Source organism: Balaenoptera ricei, chromosome 16 (genome assembly GCF_028023285.1).
Source record: "Balaenoptera ricei isolate mBalRic1 chromosome 16, mBalRic1.hap2, whole genome shotgun sequence".
In the NCBI taxonomy this organism is placed as follows: domain Eukaryota; kingdom Metazoa; phylum Chordata; class Mammalia; order Artiodactyla; family Balaenopteridae; genus Balaenoptera; species Balaenoptera ricei.
The window spans coordinates 49,549,635-49,574,588 of NC_082654.1; the positions used below are offsets into that span (position 1 = coordinate 49,549,635).

The following is a 24,954-nucleotide window of genomic DNA, read 5'->3' on the forward strand; positions in this document are numbered from 1 at the left end:
TGGTGGGCTTCCGTTAGCTACTGAACTCTGTTTCTTCAGCTACAAAACAGAGCAACTATCTGACACAGAGAACTTATCAGTAATTGAGTGCTTCCTTCTTCCCTGATGCTGTCAAGTGCCTTACCCATATTTTGTCACTTAATCTACACAATAAGTAAGACACTTCCCTAAGGCCACAGAGTAGAGGGTGGCAGCATCAGGCCCCCAAGTTCTCCCTAATTCCAGAGGGGTGTGTCACCCAGTGCAGTGGGGAAATGCTATTTACTTGCAGGTTAATAACTCTGCTTTGCAAGGTGGAGACTGTCAGCCTGTAAAGCATGGGGCACAGTGCCTGGCATGTGGCAGGAACTCAAACGGTAGTTATTCACGTTAGTCTACCAGAGGTGGCGCAGCAAGATGAGACCCCCACATACCTTCTGAGTCAAACCACTTCCGCCGCTTCTCCCCAGTCCCCAGGGCTGATGCGCTTGAATTAGACAGGATTAAAGGCTTACCGGAGCTGGAAGCTGCAACCCAACTCCCGTGTTTAGCCCCAGACCTTCTGTCCGCTGGCTGAGAAGGACGCGGGAGAAAGGCAGCCACGCAGGGCAGTGCTGTTGCCTGGCGCACGGTGTCAAGAGAGCTTTTGCGCAGGAGCCAGCCCTCCTCTGGATCCCCATGTCAAGAAAATGGGCCCTGCTCTTGCCCATGCTGCTCTGCAGCCTGACTGGCCCTACACACCTATTCCAGCCGAGCCTGGTGCTGGACATGGCCAAGGTCCTCCTGGATAACTACTGCTTCCCAGAGAACCTGATGGGGATGCAGGAAGCCATCGAGCAGGCCATCAAGAGTCGTGAGATCCTGGCCATCTCAGACCCTCCGACTCTGGCCCATGTGCTGACAGCTGGCGTGCAGAGCTCCTTGAACGACCCTCGCCTGGTCATCTCCTATGAGCCCAGCACCCTCGAGGCTCCCCGGCAAGCCCCAGCACTCATGAACCTCACGTTAGAGGAACTCATTGCGGGGCTGCAGAACGGCCTCCGCCATGAGGTTCTGGAAGGCAATGTGGGCTACCTGCGGGTGGACGACATCCCGGGCCAGGAGGTGATGAGCAAGCTGAGGAGCTTCCTGGTGGCCAACGTCTGGAGGAAGCTCATGGGCACCTCTGCCTTGGTGCTGGACCTCCGTCACTGCACTGGGGGCCACATTTCCGGCATCCCCTATGTCATCTCCTACCTGCACCCAGGGAACACAGTCCTGCACGTGGATACCATCTATGATCGCCCCTCTAATACGACCACTGAGATCTGGACCCTGCCCGAAGTCCTAGGAGAGAACTACGGTGCCGATAAGGATGTGGTGGTCCTCACCAGTGGTCGCACCGGGGGTGTGGCTGAGGACATCGCTTATATCCTCAAACAAATGCGCAGGGCCATTGTGGTGGGCGAGCGGACTGTGGGGGGGGCCTTGGACCTCCAGAAGCTGCGGATAGGCCAGTCTGACTTCTTTCTCACCGTGCCCGTGTCCAGGTCCCTGGGGCCCCTGGGCAAGGGCAGCCAGACTTGGGAGGGCAGCGGGGTGCTGCCTTGTGTGGGGACACCGGCCGAGCAGGCCCTGGAGAAGGCCCTGGCCATCCTCACGCTGCGCCGCGCCCTGCCGGCAGTCATCCAGCGCCTGCAGGAGGCCCTGCGGGAATACTACACACTGGTGGACCGCGTGCCTGCCCTGCTGCGCCACCTGGCCAACATGGACCTGTCCTCGGTGGTCTCCGAGGAGGATCTGGTCACTAAGCTCAACACCGGCCTGCAGGCCGTGTCCGAGGACCCCAGGCTCCTGGTGCAGGTGGTCAGGTCCAAAGAAACCTCTTCTGGGCCCGAGGATGAAGGTGAAGAACCCCCGGAGATGGTCTCAGAAGTGCCCGAGGACGAGGCTGCCCGGCGGGCCCTGGTGGACTCCGTGTTCCAGGTGTCCGTGCTGCCGGGCAACGTGGGTTACCTGCGCTTTGACAGGTTTGCCGACGCCTCAGTGCTGGGGGTGCTGGCCCCGTACATCCTGCGCCAGGTGTGGGAGCCCCTGCAGGACACGGAGCACCTCATCATGGACCTGCGGCAGAACCCTGGGGGGCCGTCCTCCTCCGTGCCCCTGCTGCTCTCCTATTTCCAGGGACCCGACTCCGGCCCCGTGCGTCTCTTCACCACCTACGACCGGCGCACCAACGTCACGCAGGAGCACTTCAGCCAGACCGAGCTGCTGGGCCAGCCATACGGCACCCAGCGCGGGGTGTACCTGCTCACCAGCCACCGCACCGCCACCGCAGCCGAGGAGCTGGCCTTCCTCATGCAGTCGCTCGGCTGGGCCACGCTGGTGGGCGAGATCACGGCGGGCAGCCTGCTGCACACGCACACGGTGCCCCTGCTGGAGACGCCCGAGGGCGGCCTGGCGCTCACGGTGCCCGTGCTCACCTTCATCGACAACCATGGCGAGTGCTGGCTGGGGGGCGGCGTGGTCCCCGATGCCATCGTGCTGGCCGAGGAAGCCCTGGACAGAGCCCAGGAGGTGCTGGAGTTCCACCGAAGCCTGGGGGAGTTGGTGGAGGGCACGGGGCACCTGCTGGAGGCCCACTATGCCCGGCCAGAGGTCGTGGGGCAGACAGGCGCCGTGTTGCAAGCCAAGCTGGCCCAGGGTGCCTACCGCACAGCAGTGGACCTGGAGTCGCTGGCCTCCCAGCTCACGGCAGACCTGCAGGAGATGTCTGGAGACCACCGTCTGCTGGTGTTCCACAGCCCCGGCGAGATGGTGGCTGAAGAAGTGCCCCTACCACCTCCCATCGTCCCCTCCCCAGAGGAGCTCTCCTACCTCATCGAGGCCCTGTTCAAGACAGAGGTGCTGCCGGGCCGGCTGGGTTACCTGCGTTTCGATGCCATGGCTGACCTGGAGACGGTGAAAGCCATCGGGCCGCAACTGGTACAGCTGGTATGGCAGAAGCTGGTAGACACGCCCGCTCTGGTCGTCGACCTGCGCTACAACCCCGGCAGCTACTCCACGGCCGTGCCGCTGCTCTGTTCCTACTTCTTCGAGGCAGAGCCCCGCCAGCACCTCTACTCCGTCTTTGACAGGGCCATGTCGAGGGTCACAGAGGTGTGGACCCTGCCCCAGGTGGCAGGCCAGCGCTACGGCTCCCACAAGGACCTCTACATCCTGGTGAGCCACACCAGCGGGTCGGCGGCTGAGGCTTTCGCTCACACCATGCAGGACCTGCAGCGTGCCACCATCATCGGGGAGCCCACGGCTGGAGGGGCGCTCTCCGTGGGCATCTACCAGGTGGGCAGCAGCCCCTTATATGCCTCCATGCCCACGCAGATGGCCCTGAGTGCCAGCACCGGTGAGGCCTGGGACCTGGCTGGGGTGGAGCCAGACATCACCGTGCCCATGAGCGTGGCCCTCTCCACAGCCCAGGATATAGTGGCCCTGCGTGCCAAGGTGCCCACTGTGCTGCCGACAGCTGGGAAGCTCGTAGCAGATAACTACGCCTCCCCCGAGCTGGGAGCCAAGATGGCATCCAAACTGAGCCGTCTGCAGAGCCGCTATGCCAGGGTGACCTCAGAAGCTGCCCTGGCCGAGATGCTGGAGGCTGACCTGCAGGTGCTGTCCGGGGACCCACACCTGAAGACAGCCCATATCCCTGAGGATGCCAAGGACCGCATTCCTGGGATTGTACCCATGCAGGTGAGTTACAAGGGAGACTTGGTCCAGCACAGTCCCAGGAGAGAGTCAACCAACTGTCCGCACATCCAGGGCTCCGTGCAGGGTGCAAGGCAACGGCTTCCAGACGTGTTTTCATGTTAAATTTTTCACCAATCACGTCTTTTCCTCTCTCTCACCCTGCCCTCCAGTCCCTCATGTGCCCATGAGGTCCCTGAGCACCTCAGTAGATCATTGGTACCCACAGGAGCTCAGTTTGAAAAGTGCTAGTATAGAAGGAGCTTCACTCTTGGCTAGGCAGAATGCAAGGGTTTGTAGGGCTTCTCACTGTCAGTGTTGGAGAAAGAGGTTGATAAGTCACATGAGGTCCCCGTGATTTCCTATTCTGGAAATGTGGGGTTTGTGTGCGTCCACATCACCTGCCTGCCTCAGGGGTTTGCAGTTTGTGTGAATGAGTCAGGGGGATGGAGACAGGGAATCAGCACAGGTCCTGGCATCACAGTTGCCTTGGAGCTAGAGCATGGAGCCTGGGGACAGTTCCAGGAGTGTCCACACACAGCCAGGACAACCCCTGCAGTGAGGCTGCCTTGGGTAGGCACCGACTGCCTTCTCCTCCCCTCCCCCAATGCCAAGTACTGTCTCCCAAAGGAGTTGTGCTGGGTGGGCGTGCACCCTGACACAAGGGCCAACTGAATGGGAAATTCTGGGCCAGGCTGTGTGGTCAAGATATTTGAAGCCAGCACTGCAGGTCTGGGGAACACTGAAAAGGTAAATCAAGGCTGCAGGGTAGATGAGGGAAAAATTCTCCCAATCAAGGGCCAAAGCACACCGCAGGACTCACCAAGCACTCCCATCAGCAAAGAGCTGGATCTAAAGCACCTTTACAACACCTCTCCATGGTGTTTATCATCTATGATATAACTGCATAGTCACAACAAGTAGGCAGGGCAGCATTTGTCCTGGTTCCCTTGAAGCCAGGACCTGAGATAGGGGCTTAGGCACGCGGTCAGTTGATGTGGGAGGTGGTCACTGCAGCAGGAGTGAGGGAGCGGGGGAAAGTGGGACAGGAAGTGTGGGCGTGTTATTGAGCCTGTTGCTTCTGAAGATTGCAACACACCCTGACAAGTGTGAGGAATGCCTCTGCAGACGTGACCCCGCGGCTCCCGCTCTCTGTTAGCTGAAGGTCTCCCTGGGGACGTGAACTCTCTCAGATTCTGGGGCAGCTTGGAGAAGGTCCTGAAGTAGAGAGTAAAAAACAAGGGTATGCTAGAGGCAAAGCCCTGTCAGCCTGGGTCAAGCTGTGGCTGAAATCAAAGGAGGGCTGAGGGCACCAAAAGCATCTACTGTCGAATTGTTATCCCATTTTACAAAAAGAGGAACTGAGGCCTGGAGGGGTACAGAGGAGAGTGGCCCATGGCCCAAGGGCTTGTGACTGAGGTCAGCACAAGGCTTGGAGGCCGGGTGTCCTAGTCAGCAGGGGTGTTCCTGGTTTGGAGTCACCTGGTGTGGATTCATATTCTGGCTCTTCCACTTACTGGCTGTGTGACCTTGGGCAAGTTACTTAATCACTCTGTGCTTCAGTTTTTTTCAGTAAAAAGATGGCGATAATAGTGTCTTCTCTACAGTAACTACTACAACATGCTCAGCACAGGGCCAGATCCCTGGTAAAGACTCAAGCGCCCAGTAGTTCATGTCTTCAGATGATGATGTCCTTAGATGATGAGCTCAGAGACAAAAAGTGTCCGGGGAGCTCAGGGGAGTCAGAGTGGAGACCATGCCTGGGCCTTCCAGCTCTGACGCCAGGGTGAGAGGTTGGCACCCATGAGCATTCCCTGTAAGGAGGCTGCTGACCACTCATTGGGGTTCATATCCCAGGCCCACTACCCATGTAACCTCCTGGATACCATCAGGAAAGGCCCTGGCACCTACTACCTCCTTAGGAAATGTTAGCTCCCTTCCCGTGGGCTCAATATATCTCATGATATAAAGGACCTCCGTGACACCCACTTTCAAATCTGACCTTTCACTGTATCTGGCAGAAGTGACAGGGGGTGGATACTGGGCACGGTTTGGCAGAAGAACAGGGAACCATGGCTATGGGAGAGTTTGACCTGGACTTTAGCGGAGCTAATTGTCCATTTAAGTACTATGATCAATAATGAAATAAAGATACTCAGAACCTCAAAAAAACAAAAAATTTGAGCTTTCAAATCTCTCCTCTCCTGACATGGAGCCGACCTCCCTCTCTTTCAGATCCCTTCCCCTGAAGTCTTTGAAGACCTGATCAAGTTTTCCTTCCACACTAATGTGCTTGAGGGCAACGTTGGCTACTTGAGGTTTGATATGTTTGGGGACTGTGAGCTGCTCACCCAGGTCTCCGAGCTGCTGGTGGAGCATGTCTGGAAGAAGATTGTACACACGGACGCCCTGATTGTCGACATGAGGTCAGTGGGTGGGGCTCAGCAGTTCCCAGCGAGGCTGGGGCAGCTGCTGGAAGACAGACAAAGCCATGAGTCTAGTAGGGAAGAAAGGACCCTGGGACGCCGGGCAGACCCCAAGTGGAATAGCCCGCCTGGCTCTCAGGGCTCTGGCCAGCTATTCTGGGGTTCTGGTTTAATTAGCCAGGTGGGGTCCCAACACTGTTGGTTTTTTTAAGCTCAGATGACCAAGGCTGAGAACCACTGAGCTAATCCAGTGGTCCCCAAACTTACCTAGTCACAGGATTCAGTGAGGAGAGAGGGAAAGGGTGACCTTAAACACACTGATTCCAGGACCCCTCCCAGCCCTGCTGAATCCAAAGCCCCAGGAGTGAGGTCCAGTGATCTGTATATTTAACAGACATCATCCAGGTGACTCTGATGATCAGCCATGTTTGGGACAGCTAGGCTTCCACCTGTGCTTGTGCCTCACATCTTATGAAATCAGCCCAGGACAACCCTGGTCATGAGAATCATAAAGCCAGTGGCCCAGAGAGAATTTGCGATTTAGCCACTATTGTTGCAAAAAGAACTCTTTACGCTACAAAATGATTGTTGGGGGGATGCTTTCAGCTAGACCTCTCATCTGCTTCTGTGAAGGTATGCCTCATACAGGTTGAGTTTCCTTCTGAGAGCTGGGGGAGGGGACTTGGAAGGGTAATGGGTAGAAGAATGCCCTTCAGTGACCAGGTCTCTTGTCACTCCCGGGGCCATCAGCAGACGTGCCCTGGGCACCTTCCATGGGCACTGGGAAGGGGGAAGCCAGCTCCCCTGGCAATTGGACACTTCCTCCCCCCCCCCCCACCCCCATCCGCAGTGCTGGATATACTGAGAGGGAGCTCTGGCTGCTGGCTTGCAAAACTCTTGAGATTCTTAGTCGTCACTAGGTGGCACTGGATCCCAGAGGCGGACTTTCCTCCCTGGAAGATGAACCATCTCCCAGGGCTTGGGTTTGTGTATACACAGAACTTGAGTTTGGGGACTCCTGTGGCACCTCTGATGACTTTATTCTTCAAACGCTCTATTGAACATCCAAATGACCCTCATGCTAAGTCCCTTTCTGCTTAACGGTGTCATCCAAATTTTTCTAAAGAGGAGACCCAGCCCACAGGTGTGCTTTGCTTAAAGATCCTTCCAAGCCAAGGTTTGGAGATTCAGATGCTGAAGTCATGGGCCCTGAACACATCCGGGCCATCCTAGACCATCAACTGGAAGAGACTCCTAATACACTGCCAGCCCAGGATTCCTCGTTACACAAATAAGGAGACAGGGGCCCAGCGAGGTCACACAGCAGGACAAATCCAAATAGCCTGGAATGATCACAGGATCCCTCACCCCCAATGCAGTTCCACAGCTCTGAACACTCCACCACACTAAGAGCCATGTTAGGACACCTCAACTAAGATACCTAGTGGGTTTTGTGAAATTATCAAGCATGAAACTAGGGAAGACAGTGCTCTCAAAATGCAGGCAGCATGGGTGCATGGGAGCAGGCCACGGTCAGTAAGCTGGGGAAATTTATGAACAAGTTCCCGAGTGCAGGACCTAGGGCCTTTAATATAACATATACAATATGTATCACATAATGTATTAATGTGTGAACAGAAGGGGTGGGTAAGTTATGCAGTATTTTCTAAATGAATTTGACCACAAAGTCTCTGGTTCTCACGAATCTTGTACTCTGGGAAATGCCAACCAAAGAATTCTGTAGGAGGAAGAAAGGACACCAGACTGAGGCTGCCTGGAATTAGAACCCTCCACAGGGCAAGGATTAGGGCACCCAGAGGGGCACCGAGGGCTTCCCTGTGGGCTCTGCCCCTCAGTGGGCAACATTTCCCTTCCCTCAGGTTCAACATCGGTGGTCCCACCTCCTCCATCTCCGCCATATGCTCCTACTTTTTCGACGAAGGCCCACCTATTCTGCTGGACAAAATCTACAACCGGCCCAATGACTCTGTCAGCGAGCTCTGGACCCACGCGCAGCTCGAAGGTGGGTACAGAAGCCTTTCCTTCCTATTATCATTCTAGAAGCTTCTGGGAAATCAAGGAAAGACAGTTTGGGTTCAGGTAAAAGTAACTGTAGCTAGAATATAAAGCCCCCGTCCTATGCCATGTACTCTGTACATAAGACCTTTAATCCCTGCAAAACATGTACCATTATACCTATTTTCTAGATGAGAAAAATGAGTCCCAACTAGGTCAAATAGCTTGTCTAAGGTCACTCAGCTAATAAGTGACAGCTCCCAAACTCGAACACTGGTTTGTCTAAAACCAAAATGCCTGCCATTCCTGCCATAGCAACCATCAGCCTGCAAGACAAATGTAAAGCTACAAGGGTCCTCGGGCCATCACCAAATCCCACGGCGTTTCCAGTGGTTTTCCATCTCACCTGAACCCTCAGCAGCTTCCCAGCACACCTACCTAAAGGAAGTTCATGACTCTGATGGGGCTTGTGTTACCTGCCCTGGGCCCAGAGCAGTGGCTGGAGGAAGCAGTACAGGCCCCGCACTTTACAGAGCCACGGCTGTCCAGCCACATCCCAGGTGGATAGCCTTGCTCCATCTCCCTTGCCTAGCTTGCAAAACCAAGGAACCTGCGCGTCCACCTGAAAAGAGGGGGCTGGGAAACCAATGTGGGGTGTGCCTCCTCCGATCAGAATAGCACCCTGCAATTTTCATTTGCATACTTCCTTATCACACAAGCATTTGGAGGGAATCTTCCAAGATATACATTCAATAATATTGCAAAATGTAAATAAAAATCAGGACCAGATGAATTCTCAATTCAAATAGACATTCAAGACCAGTAGTTAAAAACAGATCTGCAGATCATGGGGTCTTGGAATTGCGATGTCCAGTACGGAAGCCACATGCCACACATGGATTGAGATGCATAAAGTGTTCAGTGCACACCAGATTTTGAAGACTTTCATGAAAAAAAGGATGTAAAATATCTCAATAATTTTATTGATGACATTTTGAGAGGAACAAATTTTAGATTTATTGAGTTAGATAAAACAGTATTAAAATTCATTCTATCAATTTTGTTTTACTTGTTTAATGTGGCTTCTAGAAAACTTGAAATGACATATGTGGCTTGCATTCGGGCTCATGTTGCTTTTCTATTGGACATCACTGTCCTAGAGGGCTGTCGTCATTAAGTCACAAACTTGGCTCTTCTGAGGGTCCAAAGTGAAGAGAGTCTGGTCAGGTTAGCCCTTTTCTCGGGTAAGTCAGTCCAGCCTCTTCCCATCACTGGTGGTAAAATCTCTCAAGCGCTGGCATGCTCAGGATCCAGCACACATCCTTATCCCCATTTTACAGATGCAGAAACTGGGGCTCAGAAAGGTGGGGTGACTTGCCTGTGGACACAAGGACACAGAACTAAATCCCTGGCCCTCCTCTCTGGAGTCTAAGCAGTATGGAGAAGGCAGGTGCCCAGGGTGAGGACTTGACTCCCTATTTTGAAGGGCCTTATATCCTGCAGGTGAACGCTATGGCTCCAAGAAGAGTATGGTCATTCTGACCAGCAGTTTGACAGCTGGCGCCGCAGAGGAATTTACCTACATCTTGAAGAGGCTGGGCCGGGCACTGGTCATCGGGGAGGTGACCAGTGGGGGCTGCCAGCTGCCGCAAACCTACCACGTGGATGACACCGACCTGTACATCACCATCCCCACTGCCCGCTCAGTGGGGGCTGCAGACGGCAGCTCCTGGGAAGGGGTGGGCGTGGTGCCTGACGTGGCCGCCCCTGCAGAAGCAGCCCTCGCCAGAGCCAAGGAGGTGCTCCAGCACACTCTGCTAAGGGCGAGGCGGAGCCCACGCCTGCACGGCCGCCGCAAGGGCCACCGTAGTCGGAGCCATAAAAGGGCGGGACCTCTGGGACACATCCAAGGGACACCCAGGCATGAGGTCCTGACTGAGGCCCCCAAAGGGCAGAAAACGGGCCTGCTGCCCTCTGGTTAGGCTTGAGAATCAGAGGTATCCTTGGAGCTCATATATCTGGTCTCTTCCCAATTGCCAGCATCCTCTCTGTTGGAACACCTCGGGACAGGAAGCTCACCCCCTTCAAAGTCCACCCCCTTCAGGGAAGTGAAGTCCAGATCTATCCCCACCCACGCTTCTTAACCACCAACCCCTGGTCCTCATGCTGTCAACTAGAGCATCTCTGTCCAATAACGTCATAACGTGAGCCACGGATGCCAGGCACATGTGTCACTTTACATTTTTAAGGAAAGTATAAAGAAGCAGGTGAAATTAATTTCAATAGTATACGTTATTTAACCCACTATATTCACAGTAGTATCATTTCAATGAGTATTCAATATAAAAATTGTTATGAATGAGATGCTTTTGCACCAAGTCTTTGAGATCCAGTGTGTGTCCCGCGCTTATAGTACATCTCCATTGGCACATGTCACGTGTCTAGCACACAGCAACCACCTGCAACTGGTGGCTCCCATGTGGGACAGTGTGCAGGTCCAGAGGTCAGGAGACCCACTCCCCCGGTACACTGTCCCATTCTGTCCTCCCTGCACCTGCATCTTCCCCAGTAGTGTACCTCTCCCACTCTGCCCTGGGATCATTTCTGTCCCCGCCATGCTGTGTAGTCCTCAGGGGTGGAGACCGTCCTACGCATCCTCGTCTCCTACTGCCCAGCACTTGGCATGGCACCTGACACAGGCAGTGGATACACAGTAAACACACATGCCTATCAAGCTGCAAAACTATGTTTTCCTCCAAGTGGCAGCCCTCAGACACATGAAGACAAGTTCAGTTTCACTTAGAACCCTCTCCTCCCTGCCCTAAACCCTCCCAATCCAATTCTACACAGCAAGTCTATCTTTCCTTCACGATCCTTCCATGACCTTGTTCTCCTGATTCTGCCAGGGACCCAAAAGTGAGCTCTGGTGCCACGCAGAATCCCACCATGCAGCGTTGCTACCAGAGGGGAGAGTGGCCCTGGGTGGTGGTCTGGGGACCTGCCCTGCTTGTCCAAGTGCAGCCGGTCACTGTGCCAGCTCTGGTGACCAAGCTGACTCCTAACAGGGTGAGAAGTTTGAGGCAGGCAGAGCCCAAGACCTCCCCCAGAGTTGGGCCAGCCCTGGGAGGAGACCTGGAGCCCAGGGGTAACCTGGGGGAATGAGAGACCCCTGGCTTGTGCCCTGGGTCCATTCAACTCTGCTCTGCTAGAGTCACAGGGACCCAAAAATGAGAGACCTCTGAGGCTCTGCCCAAAGTCATGGTGGGGTGAGGCCAGGAGGGCGGGGAGATCCCAGTGCACAGTCCTTGCTCCCAGAGCTCCAGGCTCCAGGACTGCCGGGGTGAGGATGAAGTTCTGGTCCTATCTGGCCTGGCCCTCTGGTGAGTCCAGGCTGCAGCTGCCAAAGGCGACTCCCCAGGGCACCAGGCACGGCCTGGACTTCATCAGCCCCCTCCCTAGACCTCAGAGATCTGGGGAATCTGGGCCACCACCATCCCTAGGGGTTTCTCCACCAGAACACCTCAAAACAACCCTGTCTAAATTGGAAAGCCCTGATGGAAGGCAAGATTTCTCTCCAGCTCCTTTTCCTCCTGCTAAATTCAAGTAAGGTTCATGGCATGATCGAATTTTAGTAGTTATCATATATACTGTGATCTCACATTTTTCTTCATTAAACCTACTGCTATCCAGGCAAATGTGTGACCACATTATATGCTTACACTCTAGGACTCTCTCTCCTCCCTCTTTCTCTCTCTCTCACATACACCCACAAAGAGATATATACATATATATACATGCATATATATGTATGTGTGTGTGTATATATATATAATATACATATATATATAATATATATAATATACATATATATATATATATATATATATATATATATATATATATATACACACAGCTATGTGATGATTACCTAAATCAAACAATGGTTTCTTCTAGATGGTAACATTTGGGGTGATGTTTTAACTTTCTTATTTATACTTTCTCTTTTTCTTAAATCCTTATAATTAGCATATATCATTATTTTCAAATGCAGCCGTCATTATTCGAAAAATATAGTAAATAAGATAAAATAAATTATATAACTGACTCACTACCTATACCTTAGTGATCATTAGTGGTTGTTCATTTTTTTATGGGTTTTCCTTTCACATCTTTTGGATTTCCTTGATTTGCACCACTGGTGTTTCCTGCAGCTTAATTTGTTTAAGGTGTCCCATAGGCACCGTGGGGTCACAGATGGCAAATACCCTGGTGGGTCTTAAACAGGGGAAGAGGCGGAGCAGTTTAGGGTGGGTGACATACACAGATCTCTCTTCTGAGCTTCACACCACATGGACATCCATTATTACCATCTCCACCAGAGTCAGCTCCGCCCAGAGCCTTAGACAGGATCAGTTATTCACTGGCGGTCACACATCTAGCACAGTGGATGTTTGCCCTCCTTTAGGCCACCAGCATTTGCACCCCCTTTGGATGTTCACAGAATTGCTCCCCATATGAACCTGTGGGAAACAGACTTACTCAGAAGCAGAGAGGTGGTTAGGAGCTCAGTTTCCAGCTTGAGCCTGCCCAGATAGGAAGGTCAGCCCTGCCACTTCCAGGCTGTGTGACTCTGGGCAACTTACTTACTTCACATCTCTGTGCCTCAGTTTCCTCATCCATGTGATGCACGAGATAATAGCACCTTTGGGGCTGTGTAGATTGAATGATTAATCTAGTGCTTGGCCAATGTCAGCTCTAACCATTCCCTCACCATGAAATCAGATGTCCTGGACGCTCACTTTTCCAGCTCCCTGGCTGTGGGGTATGGACATGTGGTCCTGCCTGGGCCAACCAGAGGCCCCTGTGCAGGACATTTTTTTTTCTTTTTTGGAGCAAGTGACCCAGGGAAGCTTGGTAGCAGCAGTGGCCAGATGTCCAGTGTGCAGGGCAGCATGGCCATGTCCCCACTTATCAGGGGCAGAAGCAGCACCTTCCAGAGGTGGTTCCCCTGCCTGACCACAGCTGAGGTCCTGCTGAGTAGCTCCTTGCTTCTGCCTACTATTCAGCCTGGGCCCCCTGCTTGCCCACCCAACACTGGGTGCAGCCCTGGCTCCTCTCAAGATATCCTTTTCCGCTTCAACCAGCCACAGACTTTGCTTTCTTACAATGAACTGCACCGTCCATCCCCTCTGCCTTGTCTTGAGGTCCTGACTCGGTACCTAAATCCCCACCACAGCCTCCTGCCCCATTTCTGTGTTCCGGCCTGTAGCCAGGGCCACTGCTCTGCCATGCAACTTTCTCCCATGTCCCCCTGCTTGAGGACCCCACTGATGTGCTGTGAGAGGGGCTGGACCAGGCCGCCACCCCCTTTCCCAAGGTATCCCCAGCCACAGACAGGCTGGACTTTCACCATCAGGATCCTTGCTGGAGACTTGACCCAGCTCTCAGGCCATGCTGGAGCACCAGAGGGTAGGACCCCAGCTCTTCTCCCATCTCACTCACCCTCCTGCTTCCTGTGTGCTTGCATCTGCCAAACAGCCCAACACGAAGCAGATGGCCCGTTTGTGTGTCAGTGAGGGTCATCGCCACCCACACAGCTTTAATGCAATGAAAGGATACAACTTGGAAAGAAAAAGGATACAGCCCGAATCACAGCTGTGGGCAAAGAAACCTGCCTCCAAGGTCCCCAGTGGAGAGCGCTCAACTCACACTTTCTGGTTTCTATAGGATTAGCTGCCTAAGGACCTCCTTGCTACCTTGCAGATCAGGGTGGCTGGCAGTGAAAATAGCCTCCTAATCCAAGCAGCTTAGAATAGCAAGGGTATCAGAGGCTACTGGCTTCCTGTCTCCTGCTCCAGGAAAACATAAGATGACTGGGGAAGAAAAAGTTACATTTAAAGAACAAGAACGGCTACCCTCCTTCCAGAAGGCACTGTCTCCCCAACGTCCATTCAAAATCGCTTTCCCAAAATTCTTCTTTTCTAGGACGCGGCACAAATCAAAACACATTGGAGAATAATTTGTTTTTAAAATAAAAGTTTTATTATATGGATTTCATATCTTACTATATGATGTTTGGACCTCACACATGACTACTACAAAAAACATAAACAAAATTATACATATAGGCAGGGCATGTAAAACCCCTTCTCTGAAAAGAAGTGGCCTGCAGGGGAGGCATGCTGCCACCAGGGGGCGGCAGCACCTCCCAAGGAAAGAAAGGCTGGGAGGTTTACCTTAGGACAACGCCTGCTGACTTTCACCCCTCTATAGGGTCTCTCCCTGTGTCTAGAGGAACAGGGCAGTACTGTGAGGTTAGCAGGGCCAGGCCCACCACCCAGCTGGTTCAAAGGCTGGGAGCATAACAGAGTTAGGGGTCTCCAGCTGGTGGTTCCTGCCCCTCCCCACGCCACCACCACTAACGTGCTTCCTTAAGTCCATGCCATTTTGGCCATCAGTTTTTTAGAGACAATTCCACATACAGTCCTGATTTCTGGCCTCTCTTCAGAGCTGCACTTGGCCTGGCACTAAGGATCCTTCACCTAGGACACATGAGCTCCAGGTGTCAGGACGACCCTCACCTCCTCTTCCCTCCACACCCCCCAAGCCCAGTGGGCGACACATACTTTCATCAACATAATTATATAGTTTTTTGAGTAGAATCTGTGGTCTAAGATTCAGGAATTGGCCAGAAGTAGATATGGACCTAGGACTCTGGCCTTGCTAAGGTTTTACTTCTCTTCCAGATAAAAGCAGAAAGAAAAGCAAATCTTGGTTAAAATTGAGAACTAAAATGGATCTGAATTCAGAATGTCTCATTTTAGCCTCATTAGCACATTTGGGGGACTTTTAGAAATCTTAATGGAATGGCTGCTGTTTGGGAGGTCACATATTGAGATATAATTTGCTATTTTTCCAGCCACTATAGGTATTTTCTCTTCCATTGTCCAAAAAGCAAGCCAAGACTTTCTGTTTATTGGCTCAGTGGCTCCTGTGTTACCTGCCTAATGATGGTATTGCCAGAAAACCACCAGGGCTGAGATCCTGGGAGAAGATCCAGAGCACGTTGGAGGATAGAGGCAAAGACACCAACACAGCATGGGGATGCTGCTTGATGCCAAGAGAGGGTATTCTTAGGTGGGAGGTGCTGGGGAATGTTCTGCAAACTGGAGAGACTGGGGTGGGGGGGGGGATTTTAAAAAGACAGACTGCCTGTCCTACCAGAATAGGATTATGGTAGAGAACAGATTAAATTAGATATAGAGAATTTAAGGAATTTGGTGATCCTTACGCCAGAATTGTCAAGTAAAATTCATACCTGCTGATGTGATGTTCTGTGGCAACATCATCTGCCAACTCTTAACTGGGATGGAAGGTGGCAGAGAGAGCGTGGGCAAAGTCATGATTAAAAGTGACTGATCTCCAGTCGATACAGGAGGGTAGGAGAGAAAAGGGACGAGACAGGCTTCAACTGCCATGGGGACTTTGGGAAGGCAGCCTGGTGACAAGTAGGAACTGCCACATTAATAAACTGTAAGTCATCACCTCCATGAGTCATCTTGGCGTCTGTCGATTTGAATGGCTACAAAGCAACTTGCATCTACATCAATTTTTACCAAAATGAACTCCACCTTAAAAAGTTGACTTGGGAGATGTTTTCTTGTGCTTCTTCATAAAATTAATTAACTTTAATTTTTTTTTCAAAATGTCTCTCTTGCTTATGAATGACACGGTCACTATTAGTAATCATTCTGTTTGCAGCCATAGCCGAGGTTCCCAGAGGAGTGTGGGTGGGCCAGGGAAGACACACCAGTGTAGACATCTCAGGGGTCCTAGCCTTGACCTCACCACCTCTTGCTCTGCATTGCTTTGCCCGTCAGCTCACCGTGGACCGCAATGCTCACTGCTATAAAGTCAGGGGATGGGCTAGAAAGGTAGAATCCCTTTCAATTCTAAATTTCTATTGTTTTAGTATAGTGCACTTATGCCTGTCAAACTGATTTCAAAGAAATTATAGAGCAATCCAACAAGTCAGAGGAGAACAGCTGTGCATCCATTTTAACAGATGTCAAAACCCTTGTGTGAAGCTGGTTTGTCAGGAATGAGGCCAGAACCAGGCATCTCGTTCATTCTTCCCACAAAGGTCTGTCGAATGCCTGCTATTTGCCTACATTGCTCTAGCTGCTGGGGATACAGCAGTGAACAAAACAGCAAAAATCCCTTATGGAACTTACATTCTAGTGATGGGAAATACAAGAAACAAGACAAATCAGTAAAAAGAGTAAGCAAAACAGTGAAAAGTGCTCAAGAGAAGGGCAATAGAAAATGTTGGGGAGGGGAGGAAGGGTGCAAGTTGAAACTGTAGACAGGGAGTCAATGCCTGTCTTAAGTCCCAGTTTTTTCATCATCCACAATGCCACACAACCTGGCTGGGCTGAGCAGACCCATGGCAGGCTGGGAAGGATGTGAGCACAAGTGGGCAGTCCTGGGGTCTTATTCTTGTACTGCTTCTCCAGAACCCATGGTCTTAGGAAAGTCAGCTGACCTCTTGGAGTTCAGTTTCTTCCGTAGTAAAATGGGAATTAAGTATCTACCTCCTATGGGACTTCTCTGGTGGCGCAGTGGTTGGGAGTCTGCCTGCCAATGCAGAGGACAGGGGTTCAAGCCCTGGTCTGGGAAGATCCCACATGCCGCAGAGCAACTAAGCCCGTGTGCCACAACTACTGAGCCTGCGCTCTAGAGCCCGCGTGCCGCAACTACTGAGCCCACGTGCCACAACTACTGAAGCCCATGTGCACCTAGAGCCCGTCCTCCGCAACAAGAGAAGCCACCACAATGAGAAGCCCGCGCACCGCAACAAAGGGTAGCCCCCACACACCGCAACTAGAGAAAGCCCACGCACAGCAATGAAGACCCAACACAGCCAAAAATTTAAAATTAATTAATTAATTTAAAAAAGTATCTACCTCCTGGGCATGTCATGTGGATTAAATGGCATAACATACATCAGTGCACGGTGTGGAGTCTCAGATCCCAACCCCATGAGGTGCCCTCTCCTGGGGACGGCAGGAGAGGGAGGCTCCCCAAAGCTTCAGCCCCCTTCTGGGCACAGCCTCCCGGTGGGCAAATTGTAGCCCCACGCAGCTCCCAAAGGGACCCGGCCGGCAGGGCTCCTCACCTCCTTCAGGGAGGGTAGGGCCTCCAAGCCTCCCTGTAGAAATGGGGGTCCTTCCTTGGTGCCTCTGGGGAGCACTGCTGCTTCCTTCCAGATGCAGAGGAAAAGGCTCAGGGGGTCCATCTCCTCTCCTCCAGCCCACTTTTCCTGCTGCAGCCAGAGGCCCCCTGGAAGGGTTTCTTGGAGCCGGCCCTCCAGGGCCCTGGTCCGAACTCCTTTCCTTCGATGCCTTCCTATGTCTCCATCTCAGAGGCCCACCTCCCCACTAAGTCTGCACCACCTGGGCCTTGGAGCAGCCTCAGACACTACAGCTCAGGACCACCTTCCCCCCAGCACTGCCCTCCCTGTCTGAATCACCAGCTCCTGCTGGACTCTGAGGCTCAGCTCACATCCCCACCCCTCAGGAGGCCTCCAGGGGTACCCTCCTCCCCTACCCACAGGTCTGACTTGGGCATGCCCCCCGATGTGCCCAGCACCCTGGCACAGGCCTCTGTTCTGCATCTGTCGCACTGCACCCTAATCATCTCACACCCTGAACAAGGACTATGTTCGACTCACACAGTGGGTCGAACTCATGGTGCCCCCAGCAGGGCCTGGCACACAATCTGGCACAGCACGGGTGCCCAGGGAGGCCAAGAAATGAACGAATATACCGCTGGCTGTGGAGAATGGGTGGGAGGTGGGGAGAGTGGGAGAGAGAGGGGCAGGTGTGGGCTGGGCCAGGGGGGACATGCAGCTGCCTCGGGCAAGGTGGGAGCCTGCCGTGGAGATGGAGACGGGAGGCGGAGTCTGCGGGTGTTTGGATGGCTGGCTCGCTGCTGGCTGAGACCCCCACCAGCTCCTTCCCACCCGCAAGCCTGAGCTCTGTGACCGAGGCCCCAGTGGAGGGGTTGGAAACTGCAGGTCAAATGAACAAATCTTGAAAGTGAGGTGGAAACCACTCAAAAGAACTGCAGTGACTTGAAAGAAATTCCAACAAAGGGCTTTCACACAGACTGGCTTGTGTTACAGCAGAGTTTATGACCTGAGGTTTGCATTGTTAGGAATAAGGACAAATGTAGATAAACAGCGTAGGTACTGAAACTCAACATGCATCAGATAATAAACGGAACCCAGAACTCTCCCAGTCTTCACAATGTCTCAAGGCTTAAGGTTTTGTGCATGCTCACCTCCTGAGAGTTAAGGGGTGTGTGTGCGTGTATGTGTGCATGTATGCATTGTTTCATTTTCCCATTTTCACGTATTCAGAATGTGAAGAACCAGGGACCAGGTGTTGGTTGAATTATTGGTCCCAATTCCGCCGGCCCCTGTAGGATTATACACTCACTCATGACTTCCCCGTTGGCCATATGCACACCTCACCCCTTAACTTTGGGCTTGGCCATCTACTTGTATTGGCCAAGGGGACATTAGTGGAAGCGAGCCAAGCAGAGGCTTGAGTTGTGCTTGGGTATTTGGACTTGTCCTACTGTGCTCTTGGCGTAACCATGAGAGAAGCACGACTGGGTAGCCCAACAGTCCTGAGAGAAAAAGCAACCTTGGAGCCAAGCTCAGCCAAGCCCAGCTCAACCCCAGCCAACCCACAGGCCCATGACTGAGAAACAGGGGCTCTGCATTGTTTGCCACTGAAATTTTGTCACTTAACGATAGTTGACTAATCTGGATCATGCTAATAGTACTGTTTACTCTGTGATGACACTGCCGGGCACATGCTGGCCATTTCCCACACGTCTTTCCATACAATCCTGACAACATCCCTCAGACACAGGTGTCATCATCTCCATTTTGCAGAGAAGAACGCCGGGACTCAGATAGTTAGAGCAATTTGCCCAGGCTCAGGGCCAGTATGTGAAAGGGCCAAGATCCCAATCCAGGTCTGTCTGCCTCCAAAGCCCACGCTGGGTGCCAGACTTGCTTCCACATGGAGCAAGAGTTACAGTGACGGGAGCAGAGCCCTCACTCTTGAAAATGTCAGAAACACTTGATGCCTATTCGTCACCACACCCTGCCATTAGCAAAGCGCATCATTTCACGACTTTACTTCCTTTAAAGCACATCCTGGGGGCGGGTTGACTTTTTCCAATTATGACTGAGCTGTTCATCCTCAAATGCCCAAGGAGACAGCCCTGCGGACAACTGTGACCAGTCTTTTCGGAGGAAGGCCCCGTGAGCCATCTCAGTCTCACGACTGAGTGCTGGACGCCCTTGTTCCAAACCACCTGTTAACTGTGAGAAGTCATGTGCCGGGAGAGATGGTGGCGCTCGCGGAAGTACTCGTGGCAAACGGGGCATGTGAGGGCCTCTTCTCTCAGCCTCTTAGAATGCAGGTCGGGCCCCACGTGCTCCTTTTTGTGGTGGGACCGCATGTGGAAGACCAGGTCGGAGGTCAGGCGGAAGGAGAGGTTGCATTTGGCGCACCAGTTCTGGGTGGACAGGCCCAGGGAGGTGAGCGTGGGGGGCAGCAGGGCCCAAGAGGCAGTGGAGGAGCACGACGGAGGTGTGGGTATCTGGGCCGTGGCATGCTTGAGCCACAGCATGGGGTCACCCAGGAAAGTGCCGCAGAGAGGAGCATTTGGTGGCACCATTTGCAGGTTCCAGAAATCACCCACCAAAATCTTGGACTTGGAAAGTCGACCCCAGCAAGTGACATCTACTGTGTTGATGAGTCCCAGCAACTCCCCCAGGGCGTCTACAGGTCCGCCTGCCTGGAAGACGGAGGCTGGCCCCGGTCTCCCTGCTGGACTCCTGGTGGGCTTGCTGAAGGCACTTCTCTGCTCCCCGTGGGCTCCACCAGGCCACACTGAGAAGCAGGTGATGCTAGCCAGGTCCCTGGAGATGTCCAGGGCCAGCTGCTGGGGGCCAGGCTGGCCTGCAGAGCCACTGTGCACCCTCTCCTGGGCCTGCCTGCCCCCAAGCCTCTTCTTGAGCCGAGGCACCTCCATGAAGGCGCTCTGCCTCTGTTCCCAGCAAGCCTTCCAGGGCATCAGCTTTCCCAGCCTGAGCTTGCCCGGGGCTGCTGACAGCGCCATCTCGGCACAGGCCTCATCCCGGCCACCGCTGCCCGGGGCAGCCTCAGAGCCCAGGCAGTTTGTTTTCTCCAGCAGCACTGGCTTGCGGCCCCAGCCCTGCTCGGGTTCACTAAGCCGCCATCTGTTTTCAGCTGAAGGGCTCCGCAGAGCTCCCTTCCCGGCAGCCATGGGGACCGCAGGGCCTGGGCCAGCTGAGCAAGGTGGATGCTCCAACAGCTGTCAGTCTCCGAGGCTTCTGGGCCCGGGGAGGGGCCGTGAGACGGAAGGGCTCCCCTGGTGCTTGGGTCGGCACACTCGGACCACAGGGCTCTGCAGAGAGAGGAAGCAGAAGGCAGTGAGAAGTGCACTCTCCACTCAGGGACGTACAGGAGCACGCAGGTTGTAGGAACTTACAGAAAGCCTTCTCTCACCTGGGACCTCGGCGTCTCAGGGCAAGTGCTGAGAGGAGCATGAACTTGGGGCAGACAAGTGTCCATGTGAGCCCAGGCTCTGCCAGTCCTCAGCTGTGTGATGTTAGACAAGCAGCCCTTCTAATTAATCTTGGCTAACTTGGCAAGAGACAGTTTTTGTCCTTTGCATCCAAAGAACCCTGACTACTACAAATGCAGCGACTCACCCTGACTCAGAGCACAATGCTTTCACCTCCAGGACTCCATGGGGGGAAGGACCACAGCGCACAATGCTCCCACCCAGAGGCCAGGCTCAGTACTGCCCCCATCTGTCAACCTCCAGACAGCAGCTGCTATCTTCTGACAGCGACACAAGGCTTCTACCAGTCAGTCTGACTTGGTTGACAGCTCTAATATGTTTGCACCCTGATTTAAAGCACTTTTTGTTCCTTGCTGCTCAGTATGCTAATTTTTCTCCCAAATCATCAGAAATGCCAAGACACTACAAGCACTTGGAGACGGGAGCTGCTGCAGCACAGGTGACCAGAGGGTAAAAGCTGGACAGTAACATCCAGACATGGCGGGTTGGGTCTGGAGCTGTTCCTGGTCCCTGCTCCCACACCTGGGGGCAGCCATCTCTCCACCAGGCCCTGCCCCTGCACCAAGTGTGGGTCTCCCTCTCCACTCTCCTGAAGTGATCACAATTGTTCTTCACACATTCATCCACTTGCTTTTCCTCGGCTCACCCATCAACTGTCAAATGTGCCAGCTGTGCCAACCTGCTGGGCATCACCTGGGGAACCAGCCTCGGCTTTGCCCTCGAGGTGCTCATGGCTGCAGGGGAGACACACAACGGCCATAAATGAGGTTGGCACCCAGGAGGAAAGGGAGACATCAGCACTTATGGGAAGACATTCATCCCTGCCCTTCCCTGACCTGCTCCACCAGCAAGTTCTTGAGGCTTGCAAACCCATCTTCAAGCACCCCCTCAGCTTGTGAGAGGTTTGCTGGACCACCCTCAGCTGAGTGTTCTGAGTTTTCATCATTAACAAATATGTCTCCTGAGCCCAGGAGGACCGTGAGGAGGGGACAGCTCCGCTCCTTCCTCACAGGAACACCACTTGAGTTCAACTTAGCTCCTTCCTCTTGCCCTGCCTCCTGCCCCACCTGTAAAAGGAAGCACAGGTGCCTGCCCTCCTTCTCACTACCTTGGCAACAGGAGTCTGTGACACATGTTTTGCATATGTCACCTCCTTCCATCTTCAACACACCTGGAGGGTCATCACCCTCTTTCACAGATGAGGAGGACCCAGGTCCTGCAATACTAAGCATCCTGCCCCACGTCTCCTGCAAGGATGAGGCACAGCTGGGACTGAAACCCAAGTGTGTGTCCCCAAGCCTGCTTTGGTTTCACTGGCCATGTCACCCTCCCAGAGCCCCCAGAGGTAAACACCAAGTCAACCACGTGACCCAAACACCAAATGAGGGCATGTTGAGGGTTTAGGTCTCCTTTTCCTGCCTTCTCTCCGACTTCTCCCAAGCTTTTACCCCATCAAAAAGTCAAATTCTTTGTCTAACCTCTGAGCTTTAAACAGCTCCTGAGGAAACACATGCCAGCCCTACCTTTCAGCCCATTCCTGTGTGAGCCTGGTCTCGAGCTTTGTCAACCTGAAAGGACTTACAAGACCGGCCACCAGGGAGAGCTGAGCCTCTCCTAACATCCTTTCCAAACTGAGTCCTCAAAGGGGATGCCACTGACATCAGAGATTAGTGCCCACCAATGTTCCTTGAAGAGGAAGAGGCAGTCACATCACTCCACCAGCTGACCCTGAGATGTCCTTCCCACCTCTCTCAGCCTCGAATTCCCATCACCTAGGATTGGGCTTAATTATCTCCACAGTCCTTTCCAGATCTAACAGTGTATGACTCCAACTGGGATGAAACCACTTCTCCCCCTTTGTCAAAGAATAACTGGTCTGCTTGAAGCCCTGATGCTGAGCTTCCGTGAGCTCACAAAGACACACACACACCCAGGGACACTCATACCCTCACATACACACACACTTTCACAACACATACACACTCACAATCTCATATACACACACTCATATACACATACACTCACATACAGTCACATACATTCACGTACACTCAAACACATACACATACTATCACACACTCAAATGCACATACACCGTCACACAAACTCCCCCTTTCTCTCGCTCTCTCACTCTCTGTCTCTCACTGTTCTCCAGATGACAGTTTAGAACCACCTGATGTATCCCACGCCTGGGCAGGAGGCTGCCCTGCTGACCCTGGTCCAGCTGCACCCCTGCATCCCTCTGCACACAGCCCTGCTGCACTACCCTCACAGCTTAGGCAACCTTGTCCAACCACAGCCATGTAGACCCCATTGACAGAACCGTCCAGAGTGCCCTGAGCCACAGATGGGACAACCTTCTCAGCGGTAAAATTTGGAACATGTGGTCTTACTTCAGGATGGAATGTTTGCTAACAGGATGCTTCATGATATAAGTATGCAAGTCACCATTTATTGACTATGTAGGTGTCTACATGCCAGAGATGCCAAGAGCTTAACACACCTTATTTCATGGAGTTTTCAAAATAACCACGTGAGGTAATTTGCAGGTCTCAACCCAAATGTGTTCATCTCCAACCTGCAAGTGCCATATTGCTAAACTCTGTGCTGCTCCAGCTTATTGCAGATCTGGCCAACTGCTGAATCCACCCAAAATCGCTTCTGTCAATGCTATCATCCAAATCTTAATAATGATAACGAGAACAAGGAGGAGGGGGAAGAAAAGGAGGAGACCAAGGTACTGAACTGACAGGGGACCTTAGCATGCTGCCCACCCTCCCTGAGGGTCACCACTCTCACATGCACCAGCACTGCTGGGTAAGATCACTCAGGCAATGCAAAGAATGTCCTACCAAACTCCATCTGGGGCCCCATCTAACCTCAGTCCACTCCATCTGCAACCATCACCAGATGGAAGTCTTTCAAATGGAAAATGATGTGAGTCTGCCGTGGCTTGTTCCTGGGGAGCCCTGCCAGCTCCTAATGCTCGCCTCCTCTTGTCAAGAGATTGCAAGCTCTTTCCCAGGGTCAACATCAGACTTTGAGCCTCATCCAGCTCCAGGCTACATGCACCTCTGCCATGGTCCTCAACTCCTCTCAAGTGACCTCTGCAGATGTGTGAGGTCATCTCTGGGTCACTCCTGGCCCTGGACAGTGAGTTCTGGGTCAGGAGACCACATGCACAGCTGCTCAGGGCTGCCTCTGTACCCCTTTCCTACATGGACCTACCAATGCCCTTTGCAACTGGAGGCTGGTTCTCTGTCCAGACAATCGCTGGGCAAAGCAGAGCTGCTCCCTCCTCTTTCTCCCTCCACAGACACCAGCGGTTCTGGTAGCAAGTGGATCTATGCAGCCCTTGTTCTTTTGCTCCCATCCAGTATTAAAAGACCTTTGCTGTCCTCCACTCCCTTCAATAGCCTCAGTTCATTCTGGGCTCTCACCCCCTGACACTATTTACTCATCCTTGTCGCTCTATTGTGTGTGTCCTGAGAAGGGACTCTTCTTGTCTTCCTTGGTTCTTTCAGTCTGAGCTCAGCAAGACAACCCTCTGAGTCACACAGACATCCTTCAGTACCACCCATGGTCTTCCTATTGAAAGAACCTGATTTCAATTCCAGGCTCTGAACCTTTTCCCAGCCTTTAGAAGATCTTGGCAACCTTCTAAAACTGAGCTCCCCAAGCCAACAGGGTGTCTGACCATGTCCAATATTCCCTATCAATGGGGATACTTCTTCCTCGGGGTTCAGTCCTCCTGGGCCACCAACCATGACTCTGCTGACCAAAACATGAAGTTCTCTGAGAAATGACACCTCACCCACCCCATAGCATAAAAGCACTTGTTTCTCTGTTTATTATCTATTCCTAGATAATAGGAATCATTCCTTCATCTGTGAAGCACTGGCCACATTCTACCTTTTTGTTCATGTTCTAACCAGGCCGTCCCAGGAACCTTTCAGCTTCACATCCACATAGAGGTTAAGTGTGTGGGTTCTAGGGTCAGAATGCCTGGATCAAATATAGCTCTGCTCTTACCAATCACATGACCTTGGGCAAGGTGCTGATCTTCTCCCTGCCTCTGTTTTCTCATCATGGATCACCTTGGTGCCCACTTCATCAGGTG

At 52.8% G+C, this 24,954-nt stretch overlaps 2 protein-coding genes across 2 annotated transcripts; one reads left to right on the plus strand and one right to left on the minus strand.

Annotated features, from left to right (window-relative positions):
• The first annotated feature begins 657 nt into the window (after positions 1-657).
• Positions 658-10,123, plus strand: RBP3 (retinol binding protein 3). The gene is made up of 4 exons (XM_059900505.1): positions 658-3,705; positions 5,935-6,125; positions 8,006-8,148; positions 9,645-10,123. Exons 1-4 carry the CDS (start codon positions 658-660, stop codon positions 10,121-10,123), a joined length of 3,861 nt encoding a protein of 1,286 aa, XP_059756488.1.
• A 9,415-nt stretch (positions 10,124-19,538) lies between these two features.
• On the minus strand, positions 19,539-20,513 carry ZNF488 (zinc finger protein 488). Its single transcript, XM_059901000.1, has one exon. The coding sequence runs from the start codon at positions 20,511-20,513 to the stop codon at positions 19,539-19,541; it is 975 nt and encodes a 324-aa protein (XP_059756983.1).
• Positions 20,514-24,954: the final 4,441 nt, after the last annotated feature.